Source organism: Python bivittatus, unplaced genomic scaffold (genome assembly GCF_059951505.1).
Source record: "Python bivittatus isolate LINGU-HERP-01145 unplaced genomic scaffold, Pbiv_v1 ctg000690_np1212, whole genome shotgun sequence".
NCBI classification, from domain to species: Eukaryota; Metazoa; Chordata; class Lepidosauria; order Squamata; family Pythonidae; genus Python; species Python bivittatus.
Window position 1 is genome coordinate 9,828,454 of NW_028277096.1, and position 12,669 is coordinate 9,841,122.

A 12,669-nucleotide genomic window follows, 5' to 3' on the forward strand; every position below is an offset into this window, starting at 1 on the left:
TTGGGGATTCCTTGTATATTGCCCTGTTGGAGCTCTATTCTAAGCTAATGCTATTGTATCTCTTACTGGTCTTTTGTTTTATATAGGGTTTTTTCCTCTGTTGATTGTGTTATGTGCAAAGAGCAGCCTTAAATGGGCGGAGAGGTGGGCAAATGTGTTTGAAATAAATTTCACTCAGTGATGATTTCGTGTCTGGGTTCTATCAGATACATCAGGAGCCTCTGGCGATTTTAATATATCTTCCTCTACCTCCTGAGGATTTAATTTCATTCTGCTTGCATCTATTTTAGAATGGTCATTTGAGCATCACCGAAAAAAGCTGACAAAAGAAGTTCAGATCTGCATAAAATTCATATGGATGAATTTAGATGTATGCGGGCACATTTGGAATCCCTGTGGTTTTAACGGAAGATAAAGTACTGTTCATTATATATTGCAGAGGACTGTGATCCCCCTGCTTGTGAACTGGGCCTGCTGTCCAGGTGTTCATTTTGCGTGGACAACTTCCGTGTCCCTCCTCTTCTTAGCTTTTTTCCATCTTTAAACCATGCTTGGAATGATCTGCCCTGAAGACAGATGATGCTGGTTCTTTGTAAAATAGGGGCCCTGGCAGCCTAATTGACCAAATATTGATTAACTTTGTTAATCTGGATTGTTTGCTTTAGCAATGGGATTCTTGAAACTGGTAGAATGGCTTCAAAATGTAGTTTTGCAAAATGGGCTGGTTCTCCTATCCTTTGCAAAGCAATTCATCTGGCAGATGAAGCAAAAAGCAAAAAATCTGACTTTTATTATTGTCGGTAGAGCAACCATTAATATTTTCAAGTGACTTTCAGTACCGGTTTGCAGAACGAAAACAATGGTTTCCATGAAGTATTCCCATAATAAACTATTTGACTAAGCACCTATTCATTTTCTTCTTCTTTTTCTCATGTATGTGTGAGTGTACCAGTTCCATTGTTTTCTCTGGGAAGCTACGGACTCATCCCATTTTAACTTGGTTTTTATTCTTTTCCTCATTTTAGTTACATGAATGTTCTTAGGCAATGAGAGACCAAGTAATGAATGAAATTACGTGATAATGGATCGGTATAGCCAATTTAATTGGGCCACATGATATTATAGAGTACAGAGAGGGAACTTCCAGCTTGCAGTCCGGATATGGCCTACCAAGCCAGCCCTTCTGGCCTAGAGAGCCTTCAGTGAAGATTTGCCCTTCCAAAAGTTCCAGACCAAACCCCTCCTAGAATCTGCAACAAGAGCTTTGCTGGAATGCTGTAGCCGTAACTTCCTCAAAGGGGAAAAATGCAGAATTACTTAAGATTGCCTGCAAGTCTGGCTTTGCCCAGTGTCTTCCCCTCTTAGCTATGACACCTGCACGAGCAATTACACAAGACAGCCAGAAGACATCATTGGGGTGAGGCTTGAATTTTAGCTTCACCTTTAAATATTTTTTTATTTAGGGTGATTATCATCCCATGCATGACAAGGAGGAAAAGAGCTTAACTGCTAGGGCTCCAGGTCAGCCCTGTGCAAATGCTAGATCCATCTAGATAGAATGCAGAATCAATATCTTATTGCTAATTCAACTCTTGTCAGGTTTTGCTGGTGAGGCTATAGACCAGGTCTCCAACATACAGCCCCTGACTGCATGTGGTCTCCAGATCATGTTGTGTGGCCTGCAACAATACTTGGTTGATGCTGGGGATACTGTCCAGCAAGGCACTGGCACTGTGCATTACATAAATACACAGCCTGAGGCTCAGGAAACACTCTGAGAAGATGAGCACTCTGATGGCAGCATTATTTCAGCTCAAAAAGCAGGTCTTCTACCAAGAGGTAGTCCTGGTTGGCCAAATGACACAGTTGGTGCCCCAATGCCTCTTGTAGTGCCACTCTCTGAGAACCCCTGCCTGCTCTTGCACTTGGTGGTGGGGGCTATCAGTGGTCAAGCACTGACAGCAGGGAGGTGAAACTTGGTCACAGGAGGTGTGTTGGAGGCTGGTGACCAAGGAGGAATGCCAGGTCTGACCATCCCACTATGAGTGGGAAAGACAGCAAGCAAGCAAGACAAAGGAAGGACGGATTCTGCAAGGAAAGAGAGAGAAGAAAAGGACAAGCAAATGAAAAAAAGATACTGGGAAAAAAGATATCTACAGTATTTTCAAAAAGGAGAGAAGTGAAAAAGAAACACTGGATTCAGGCAGCTTTTACTGGGATGAGCTTCTTAGACTATATCTTCTTAAGTATGATCTTGAAAATATATTACATATCAACCCAGTAATAAAACCAAATGTTGGTTAATGCAAAATGCTATCAGTTAAATGGCTAAAGTGAAATGGCTCTGTTTAGCAAGCAGCAATATTTCACAGTAAAGTTTATTTATTTACTTATTTAAAAGAGGTATGTTAATGGCATACTGTGCTGCTTTGTTTTGGTCTCACCAAAGGTGCGTGTGTGTGGAGAGGCTTCACTGGGGCAGCTCTCAGGCTAATGAAGTAGAACCTGACAATGTCAAGTTGAGAACCTCACTTTGGACCTTACATAAAGCCTAAATTGTAATTCCACAAATTCCCAGCCTTCAGTCCCTCCCTTCAGTCCCAGACCTGACTGGTACTTGGAAATCCAGGCTATAGGCTAGACTGGGAAGCTTTAAGATTTCTGCATCTTTTGTAGTAAATCCTTTGTCATCCCCAGAGATTTGTCCAGAAGGATCAGTGGGGCATGTTTTCTACATTTCTAAATGCTGTAGGTTTATCTCTCTTCCATTTAAAATTGTTTTCCTGCATCACTATAGGGAGCAACAGGCTTTCTGGACCAGCAAACGAAGAACTTAAAGCCTGCCCAAGAAATCTAAATCTCATTTCTGAATTTTCAGATTTACGGAGACACATGAGGCTGGGGAGATTTTATGCTCTCTGCTCTTCCTTTTCATAGATTTCAAAGCGTCAAGCAGAAACATCTCAAGTTTTGAAGAAAGTATTCCTTTTAGCAAGGAGAACTAGGACTTGATTCACTGAAGTCTATCCAGCAGAGATGGACCCCACCTTCTGAGAGGTGAGCCCTTAAAGTTTTGTGAGAAACAGAGGAGGGACAGTTCTGCTTGAATCAGGGTTGAGCTAGGAAAGAAAGAATACTGTATGTACGTGATCATGAACACCTCCTTTTGGTGATCTTTTTTCTAAAAGTCTGCAGAACTAATTGCAGAGCTGTGGCAAGAGGAAATGTTGCTGTTTCCAAGGCAACTGGGCCCAGGCTATCTCATCTCATCCTATCCTACTTGGTTGACTAGTTAGGCAGAATAAAGAGAGGATATACAGCCAGATATGCCTGCACTCAAGGGTGCATCCCATGGGAAATAACACAGCTTGGATGGATGTTACTTACTTTCAGATTAAGGGTGGGTAGGTTTATTCATGCTCTGATTCACCCCAGCCTGTATTGCAACTCGTTATGAATTCTAGTGCATTCAATCTTCTCTATTTCCAGAGTTTGGGCTTTGAGTGTCATCTGTGTAACTAAAGCAGTGCCTGACACATACAGAAGAGGGAGATGACAGGCTTAGGGACCTGTCAACATGCATAAAAGTAGGAGAAAAAATCCTAAGGGGGAACCTCCTACAGAAGTAACCTTAACATTTTCAGTGTCCATGTTTACTTCTGGAACTGGACAAAAATGGAGAAAGTAATGGAATGGAACTTCTTTCCAAGATTAGTTTGGAAAATCTCTATAGTTAATTCAAGCTCTTTCAAACCACTTTTGTCTTTACTCTCCATATGCAGAGATATACTGCATTATTTATAAAGTGTTACAAAAACAGTGGTAATGAGATCATGGTGGTTTACATTCAGCACAAGTGAATCTTCTTACTACTGTATTACTGATGTATGGTTGGATGGGAGGATATCACAACTAAAGCAGTTCCAAAGGGCTAACAGGATGACTCCAAGGCTTTCTGAACCCATTCACTCTTCTTCAAGTGCGATTAAATTAGTACCTTCAAATATACAGAATTTGTTCTGAGATAGTGTAGAGGTGATTTTGATTATTTATTAAAAGAGTTAAACCTTCCAAACCTCTCTGAAAGAGGCCCAGATTGGGGTGGGGGGTGGGAATCATGCACTTGAAATGGATCTGAGTCCCTTTTCAGATGTTACCAGGATCCACGCTTCCTGCAAATTAGCAAAGCATCTAGTACAAAGAATTGTATTGAAATCAAGTGTATGTTTATGTCAAAGATAGGTTTATTGCAGTGCACAAATAGCAATCGGGGGTGGGAGTGGGGGTGGGGGTGGGCCTTGGGAAATAATCCAAATAAACTTCTAAGAACAAAAGTGATCGTAAAGCACTGTTATATGGAATAACAAGGGATCCTAAAGTATAAGGTTAGACAATTTTGCCCCTCCCAAATCCAGAAAAAAATGGCCAAGAAGAATTTCAGAACAGTTCTAATACAGTTCTAGATCCAGTGCATATCCAGCTATAGATACCATCTACTTAGGTTCTGCCACTTGCATTTGGAGTCTTTTTTAAAACTGACCACATGTAACTACAGCTAGACCAGTGTGTTACAATGCTGGCAGGTAATGCCTCACTGCAGAAAGTGTCAGCCTGGTTCTCTGGGCAAGTTTACCTATCATAAAGCAAGCACGGGTTGGGGAAACAATGAGAGTAAGATCTGCAGATGCAGCTCGTTCTTCGGGCCAATATTCTACAAGCTCACAGACAAGCAAAGAGATTCAAAAAGTAGCAAGCATGGTTTGTTCAGTACAGACCAGAATTGCTTCTGTGCCACCTGGGTATTGAATGCATCACTTTAAATTCGGTCCCTCTGCCTCCTGCCCTAGATATGGGAAAGGAGCAGACCACATGGATTAAAGGGACAGCTGCAACTGCTTGTCATCTCCTATGTTAGAAGATTTAAAGGTATGTGCCAGGACCCAGGACCCTCTTTTCCAAGATGACTATCATAAAGGATAGTCAGTAGCTGTTGGTTATAGTAAAGGAGGCAGAGATATCACTGGGGCAATCAGCTGTTCAGAAGCTATGTTGCTTTAAGAGTTGGCACTCTGCCTGCCTCCATCCTTTTCCATAGTGATTGAGCCATCCCTTTTCCTGTCCCCATATAAACTTCCTCTTCGTGTTAGCAGAATTTGTACTGTATGAAGCTCAAGGTGTGGAAATCACATGCTTTGCCATCTCCTTCTTTGCTCCTTGGGCTTTTTAGCCCTGCTGCTTTCTGTATTCACTCTGTGCATCTCCCATAGCCATAGAGGGTTTCCTTTTGAAAACTCTCTTTGTTTCTTTGACATGATTTTGTGTTGCCTCTGGATCATTTCCAGGGTGGAGGAACCCCAGAGGGGCATAGAAGCTTCTCTTAAGGATCCTTACCTCACAGGTGATGTAGGACTCTCATATAATATTTCACATGGTGCACTAAAATTGCCTTAAGCAAAAAGTGCATCAAGAAATGGAATATAGGCTGGTCCAGAGATTCTGCTGTAGTCTGTGTACAATTTTAGAGCCTGATAATGAACAGGCTGAAGTAAAATTAGGGACTCCTGTTGACCTTCTAGTTGTTGGCTGAAATTTGCATTTCAGAGAATATGTATAAATCAGAGAAAGTCTTAAGCATCCCAATTTTCAGCAGTTGCCCTGATTTTCCCAATCCTGCAGCAATTAGAAGGTCAGTTTGATTGAGATAGAAGAAAACTTACCCAGAGACTAGAGGCAAGATGCACAAAATGTTGAGCTCTGTGGGCTGTAGAGGCGAAGAGTTGGAGAAATCAAGGAGATAGAAAGGGGAGATGAGTGTCAAAATAACTCGTACAAGCCAAAAGCAGGAGAAGCTGCATTCTGTTGGCCCCAGAGGAAGTCTGAATTAATATTGTGATCTAAGGTAACCATCAGATATCTGCCTTCAGATCTCTTCTTTTAAAAATTAACTCATTAATGAAAAACAGCAACAATAGTTTGCCAGTTATGTTGGATGCCAGGTAGCATGCTTAACTGCACGTTGCATGCTCTGCTACTGCTGTGGCAGATCCCCTATGAAAGATGCTGAGGATATGTTTTCGAGGCACCTTAAGTGGTATGCAGCCAAAGCCAAATGCCCCATAATTAGGATCAGGTAAGCTTGCTGTACACTGGGTCCAGGTGTTTTGACCTGGCTCCCAGTAATGGATAGCACTGGAACTACGGTTGTTGCTATCTCCTCCAAAGACATATATCCTCTTCCTCCAGCAGGCAACACCAGGATAAGAGATGGCTATGGGGAGTGATGGGACAGAGATGTTATGGTTGGTTTTGCCATCTCTAAGCAGGCAAATACAGCGCTGGGTGAAGTGACGGTTTCCATGAGCGTCCTCTCCAGAGAGCCCACCAACCATAAAGATGCAGTTGCCCAGTGTGATGGCACTGGCTTCGTAAAATTCTAGGGCCATGGGGATCTGGGACCAGGCTCCCGATATAACATCATAAACCAGGAATCCCTTGTGGGGAACTGGCAAGTCAGAATCACCCATCTCTCCACCAATGAGATACAGTTTGCTCCTGAGTGCTGCGGAGGCAAAATAAGTCAGAGCAAAGGGAAGGCTAGAGATGGTCATCCATTCTTCTTGCTCCAGGTCATATGTCTCTGCACTTATCAGCATCCCTGTATTATCCCAGCCACCAGCAACATATAGCTTTTTTTTGCACATGAGGAAAGCATGCCAAGCTCGAGCTATGGACATGGAGGGGAGCTGGGACCAACAGCCCCCAAGGGTATCATATACAAGCAGGTTGTCAGAATATGAGCCGTCTAAATGCTGCCCACCAGCTATGTAGAGTTTATGGCCCATGGAGGTGCAACTGGGAGATGTGACTGATTTCAGGTCAGGGAGCTGATCCCATTGATCGATGGAAGGGTCAAAGAAGTGCACATGAGAATCCAACTCCTCATCCTCAAGATTCACTTCACTCCATTTTGGGAGACCCACGCACACCATTCCTTCATGATACATGCCATGCCTCAGCCCTCTACTTGCCCACAGCCTTTCTTCCACACTAAGCTCCTCCCAAGGGAGACGCACACACTCATAAAATTCTTCGGTTTGAGCCCGGACCTCAGCAAGTTCCTCTGGAGTCAAGAGGGGAAGGCGAACATGATCCATAAGTGCTGCAAGCTTCGGGAGACGCTCATCAAGATTATGGGTGACCCAGCGGTGCACAGCTCTGTACACAATCAGTTCTGAGTCCACTGCCAAGGTTTCTGAAGCAATAATGGTAGTGAGGATGCTAACATCCAAGTATAAGAAAGCAGGAAGCTCTGAGAGGTGCTCAAAGTGAAAAGCAATGTAACTTGAGGTTGGGTGGAGGAGAGGCCGGTGATTGTGGGAATATGCCAGCACATAAAGCCCCAGACAGTTCTCCGTGGAAATCCTTTCTCTGAGAAATCTATAAAGAGCAAGAGAGGGAACATAATAGACTGATGAAAATGAACCTTGGAGTGGAGAAAATAGAGAGAAATGTAAACCTAGAATCATTCATCCACACACACACAGCTTTATTTTGTGTACTTTCTTGTTACATTCTGATTAGTTTTTATTATACTTTAATGTACGTTTCTAAATCATTCTGATACTCAAAGGGCAGCACACATGTCTTTCAAATAGAAATGATAAATTAAAAGGAATTAGACAAATCAGGAAGATCCTTAATAGGTATTGGATGTGATGGATGAATGGATGTGATGGATAGAACCTTTAACAATGGGAACACACTTCTTACAGATGGGAGCAAAATGGTATGATTTCCGCAAACAGACTTTGTCATGGCATAGGAAAATAGCAGTTAAACAGAGTCTGCTGGCATTCTAGAGTAGTCAAGCTGGTATGGTCCAGAAATTTTGGGTTTCAGTTTCCCTCAGTGCCAGCCAGTTTGGCCAATAACAAGGGATTGTAGGGGTGGTAGTTCAATGCTTCTGGAAGTTACCAAGATCCTGGTAGCTGTCATTTCTGGTCAAGAACTTCCTTGTAGAAGTACTTATCTGGGAAACATTAGGAACAAGATCTTAAGGTCCACAAAAATCACCATCCCAATTGATTTAGATGCTTAAGACCCTCCTTCTGATACCTGGTGATAATGTCTAGTGCAGAAGTAATCTGAAGTCTACTGGCTGCAGTGAACAATTCTTCTGCCTCTTCTCCAAGAAGCAGCAATTCCCCAGTGTAGACATAATCCAGGAGACTTTGAAGGCAAGTGGCAGACAAGTCCATAAGCACAATTTCTCCTTCCCGTGATTCTTTGAAGGTGCTGGTGAACATGCGCTGGAAGTAGAGGCTGACAGAAGCTAAGAGTATTCTGCAGGGGAAGCAAAGATGAAGAAAAGAAGGAGGTAATGATGGTGGAAAAGAGCACACTCTTTGCAAGAAAATTGTTCTATCTTAATTCACAGTATCTCCAGGATCTCAAAAAGCAGAATTAATAAAGACTCAGCAGAGACCTTCCAGTTGGTTTAAGTTGCAGGCTACCATAAGGCTAGATGGAACAATAATTGCACTCAGTATAAACCTATTCAACTTCAGTTATGAGTTCCTCCTAAATGTATTGTGAGTTATAACTAGTGCCAAACATATTTTTATTCAATTGGATTAAAGAGGATTTACATTCAAAATGTACTTCAAAATTGAAGAGAACTTTGGGGAAATTCTCACGAGTGCAATGTGCTGTTCTTACATTCAGTAGGATATGGAGAAGGAGTATGTGCAAATGTCCTGCCTTTCAATGGACAGCCCTCTCTTTAGTGACCTGCAGTCCCCCCCCCAGTTTCCTAAGGTAAATTCCAAAGGAAAAAATCACATGGGAACTCCTCCTATTTAGGGATTTTTTTTTTCAGTTTCAGAGACATGGGCAGTTACAGAGGCTTCAAAATGACAGAAAGATGTGTACGAAATGAACAATGCCAGCAATAGCATCTCATTTGCCTCTGACAATAAAAGTAAGTTAAAAAATACTGTCAAGAGAAGTTTAAAAAAATTCAACCACCTTGAGAATAAGATAGAAAAATAGAAACAGAAACTGCAAAAAACCTCTTTTGCAGGGAAAAATCTTTTGAGAAACTGCATAGAAGATTTTAGTTCATTCATTAACCTGTAGTTAATGTAGTTCATTGCCTACCTGTGACATGGGAACCTTCTTCCATCAGCCACCAGGGTGATGTCACAAAGCTGTTGAGTCTGGTACAACTCCTTGATGCCTATGGGGCAGAAGAGATGATGCTACTGGATGAAAGGGATTGAGGAACAAAAATATTAAATTGTACTTCCACACATCACAATAGAAGTATATAAGAATATATTCTTGTTGGAATGGACCAAGCATTTGTGTTTCCCTCAGTACCAGCCAGTTTGGCCAATAACAAGGGATTGTAGGTGGAATACTTCAATACTTCTGGAAGTTACCAAGATCCTGGTATCTGTCATTTCTGGTCAAGAACTTCCTTGTAGCAGTACTTTTCTGGAACACATTAGGAACAAGATCTTAAGGTCCATAAAAATCACCATCCCAATTGATTTAGATGTGTAAGACCCTCCTGATACCTGGTGATAATGTCTAGTGTAGATGTATACAAAGATTATACTTATATTTTAAGAATTACATCTTGTGCTGAACAAATGCTATCAGGAAAGGCACCAGGTTGCCAGTCCTTGGTATATTAGATTCTAAAAGGGCTTAATTTGAGAGAAGGCTCATCAGATTTAAGCTACTGAACTCCTTTTCATCCTGGAATAAATGAAGCAATTAAAAAAGAAAAGTCTCAATATGAGTTTGCAGGATTCCTTTCTCTAAGTTCTGGATTTATGAGAACTTCAGAATATCTAGGACTGGAAGAAACAGCTTTCTAGCAAATAACAAAGGTCTTGCTAACCAGTAATTATTGATTGTAAAATATTTCAGTACTGGAGTCCTATAAACAACTTGGACTCTACAGGTTGGTTGCTATGCAAACAGATTGAATATCCAAGGGACACAAATGTGCATGTAGAATCTATCCCCTCCTCTTTCACACGTTAACCGGCATGGAAGCTTCCCACTTTTGCCAACACTTGAAAATATTTCCCCCTGAAGATGCAATCTAAGCAGTCAGAAATGATCCAACCTTACCCTGCCCAATGGAGTGCCTCAGAGAGGAGAATTGACTTGAAGTATCATCCAGCTGCATCTCTCTGCCCCTCAGAAGGTCTGTAGCATTAGTCATTGTTTATCTAAAGATATAGAACATTAGGTGCTGCTATTGAGCTTATGAAGCAGGAGGGGAGATGGTTGGGGAGGGAAAACAATGCTTTTGTTCTGACATGTTCACACAGAGATCCTTTACATCACCTCTAAAAAAGATGACCTTCAGTGAAGATATATAAAGCCAATTACCCTCTACTGCTTTATAGAAAGGAATCTGTAAATTTTCCAACAGTGGTGTGCTTTGCAAAGATGCAAGAAGAAGCATGCATATAACAACACATGGCAGTATGAACTTAAGATGTCCTGGGGCCAAAAATTGGGTGCTGGGAACTGCAGGCTGCCTATCTTATCCAGTCTACAAAAATGGGCAACTTGAAGCTCTTGGATTTCATGTAGCCAATTAATTCCTTTTATATGGTCACCAGTATCCCCCCGTCCCAGGGGGAACTAAGGGGCAAATCAAAATATTAAGTCTATGTGATTGAAGTCCCACCCCCTTTTATGTGCATCACATATTTGATGCATGCAAAAAAAGGGACAGGGCTCCGTTGCAGGGCCATGGCAACTATCTTGGCTTTTTTTATCCCTGTCCCCCTCACCCACAGCTGCTGAAAATCATTGTCATATTTCTTTCCTATGTAAAGTGGGAAACTCACGCCCAAAAACAGCCTAATCCTAAATAGGCTTAAACTTATTTATAAAACAAAACACCCAACCTTCTAATTCCCCAATTCCTTGCCCCCACTCATGTATGAGAAAATCCCATCCAACTTCCATCATTATACACTAGGGCTTTTGCTCCTGCTTTCTTTTAAATGTTAAACTTTTCCATCCTTGGTTAAAACCATGGCAATGTTGTTCAAGGGGCATTTGGCATAAATAGCTTCTCACCCAGGTAGATGGTCTGTGCTCTTGATCACAACTACGTGCCTAAAGTGATATCTGATTTTGATGACAGTTGTAGAGACTCAAGCCTTTCTTAAGCTGGTGTCTGAACTGCCATTTTGCATCTGGGGCCTCCCCGAAGCCTCTCTTTTGCTTATGGGACAATGTTGGAATTTAAGGATCTTGTCAAAACTGGAATTATGCCCTGCTATATGGGATGAGAACGGCACGACCTGTGCCAGGAGAAGGAGCTAATGAAACCATCCAGGTGGGGAATGAACAGGTGGGCGGGCAAGAACTACCCTGGAGGAAGCAGCAGGTGGGTTGCTAAGGTAACAGGGACACATCATCCAGTGGGGTGGGATATATCAGCTTGGTTGCCGAGGTGACCAGGGCACCCTTCCATTCCACCAGGCCTAGCTCAGGCAGGCTGTGGGGGGAGAAAAATGAGAGCCTTCTCTGGTACCATGGCAACAGGAGAAGCTCTAGGAAGCTCAAGATGTGTGGGAGCATCACAGGAAGAACTGAAATGGAGGAAGACAAACACAAATATGTTTGGGACACATATTAAGTAGGGTGGTGTGTAAATAAAATATAATGGAGGGAAGAACTGGCACTTACCAGGAATGAGATGGATAAAGTTTCCCCACCCAACAGTGATACTAGTTATTTAGCTGGGCTTGTTGTAAAAGAGGAAAAATGAAATCTGGGATCATTTGGGAGAGGTACCCATAATTCTCTGGCTTTCTCTGGCAATTCTGTAAGTGCTGAGACTAAGGGCTAGCCAAATTCCACGAATGGTTTAGTTCTCTCCTCGCTGTTCATCAGCAGTGGCATCGCCCCTCAACCAATTTGCCTGAGTGGGATAGTTGACTGAATTATTTCTCAGCATCCTGGCCACTAGGTTTGTTCCTTGGGCACTTAGCAACTGCTACCTTTCCCTTGAATATCTCCTAGCAACTCAGCACCTGATGTGGTACACACTCAGATAAACCTTATAAAAGTATACAGTAGAGGAGGAAAGAAGGTTACACAGGGACTGGGTGTGCAGAACAGACTAATCTAAGCTAAAATGGGGGTGTCTAGGTTATGGCTCAGAGGGTTGTGGGAGCTAATCTCTTTAGCATGTTGTGTGAAGTAGGGCACTATGTTGAGCCATGCTAAAGTAGGCTTAGGCATGGCTTATTTTGCTAATGTATCCATTGTGTTTTATTGATCCAAGATTAGCTGCTTTTCATGTGGTATGTGAATCCAGTGAAAAGTGGGTGGATAGAACCCAAACTAAATGTGGTTACATTTAAACAAAGTTAAGTAAATCAATTGTGCATATACGATGGTCCCTACCGACTTAATTACCCCTGGCCCCACCCTATGAAAAAACTGAATGTGATAACTTTTTGGAAGGGCTCTGGAAGGGACACCCGAGGATTTATGATTCAGATGCAGCCCTTTGCCCCACTTATGCACCTGAGCAGCATCTTGTACATGTGACTCGTGGCCACCTCATCCATGATGGTGGCATACTGCAAGCTGGGGACATATACAGGCTAACCCATTTCTCAT

At 42.3% G+C, this 12,669-nt stretch overlaps 1 protein-coding gene across 1 annotated transcript; it reads right to left on the reverse strand.

The window, feature by feature from the left end:
- Window positions 1-6,005: 6,005 nt before the first annotated feature.
- Window positions 6,006-10,240, reverse strand: LOC112541387 (kelch-like protein 24a). Its single transcript, XM_025170665.2, has 4 exons — window positions 10,147-10,240; window positions 9,160-9,238; window positions 8,116-8,343; window positions 6,006-7,437 (listed from the first exon to the last, which is right to left on the reverse strand). Exons 1-4 carry the CDS (start codon window positions 10,238-10,240, stop codon window positions 6,006-6,008), a joined length of 1,833 nt encoding a protein of 610 aa, XP_025026433.2.
- Window positions 10,241-12,669: the final 2,429 nt, after the last annotated feature.

Coding starts and splice junctions, on each gene's coding strand:
- LOC112541387 (XM_025170665.2), bottom strand. CDS start 10,240: ATGACTAATGCTACAGACCTTCTGAGGGGCAGAGAGATGCAGCTGGAT. Junction 8,344..9,159: donor AGAAGGTTCCCATGTCACAG/GTAGGCAATGAA, acceptor CTTCCCCTGCAG/AATACTCTTAGCTTCTGTCA. Junction 7,438..8,115: donor GCACTAGACATTATCACCAG/GTATCAGAAGGA, acceptor TGCTCTTTATAG/ATTTCTCAGAGAAAGGATTT.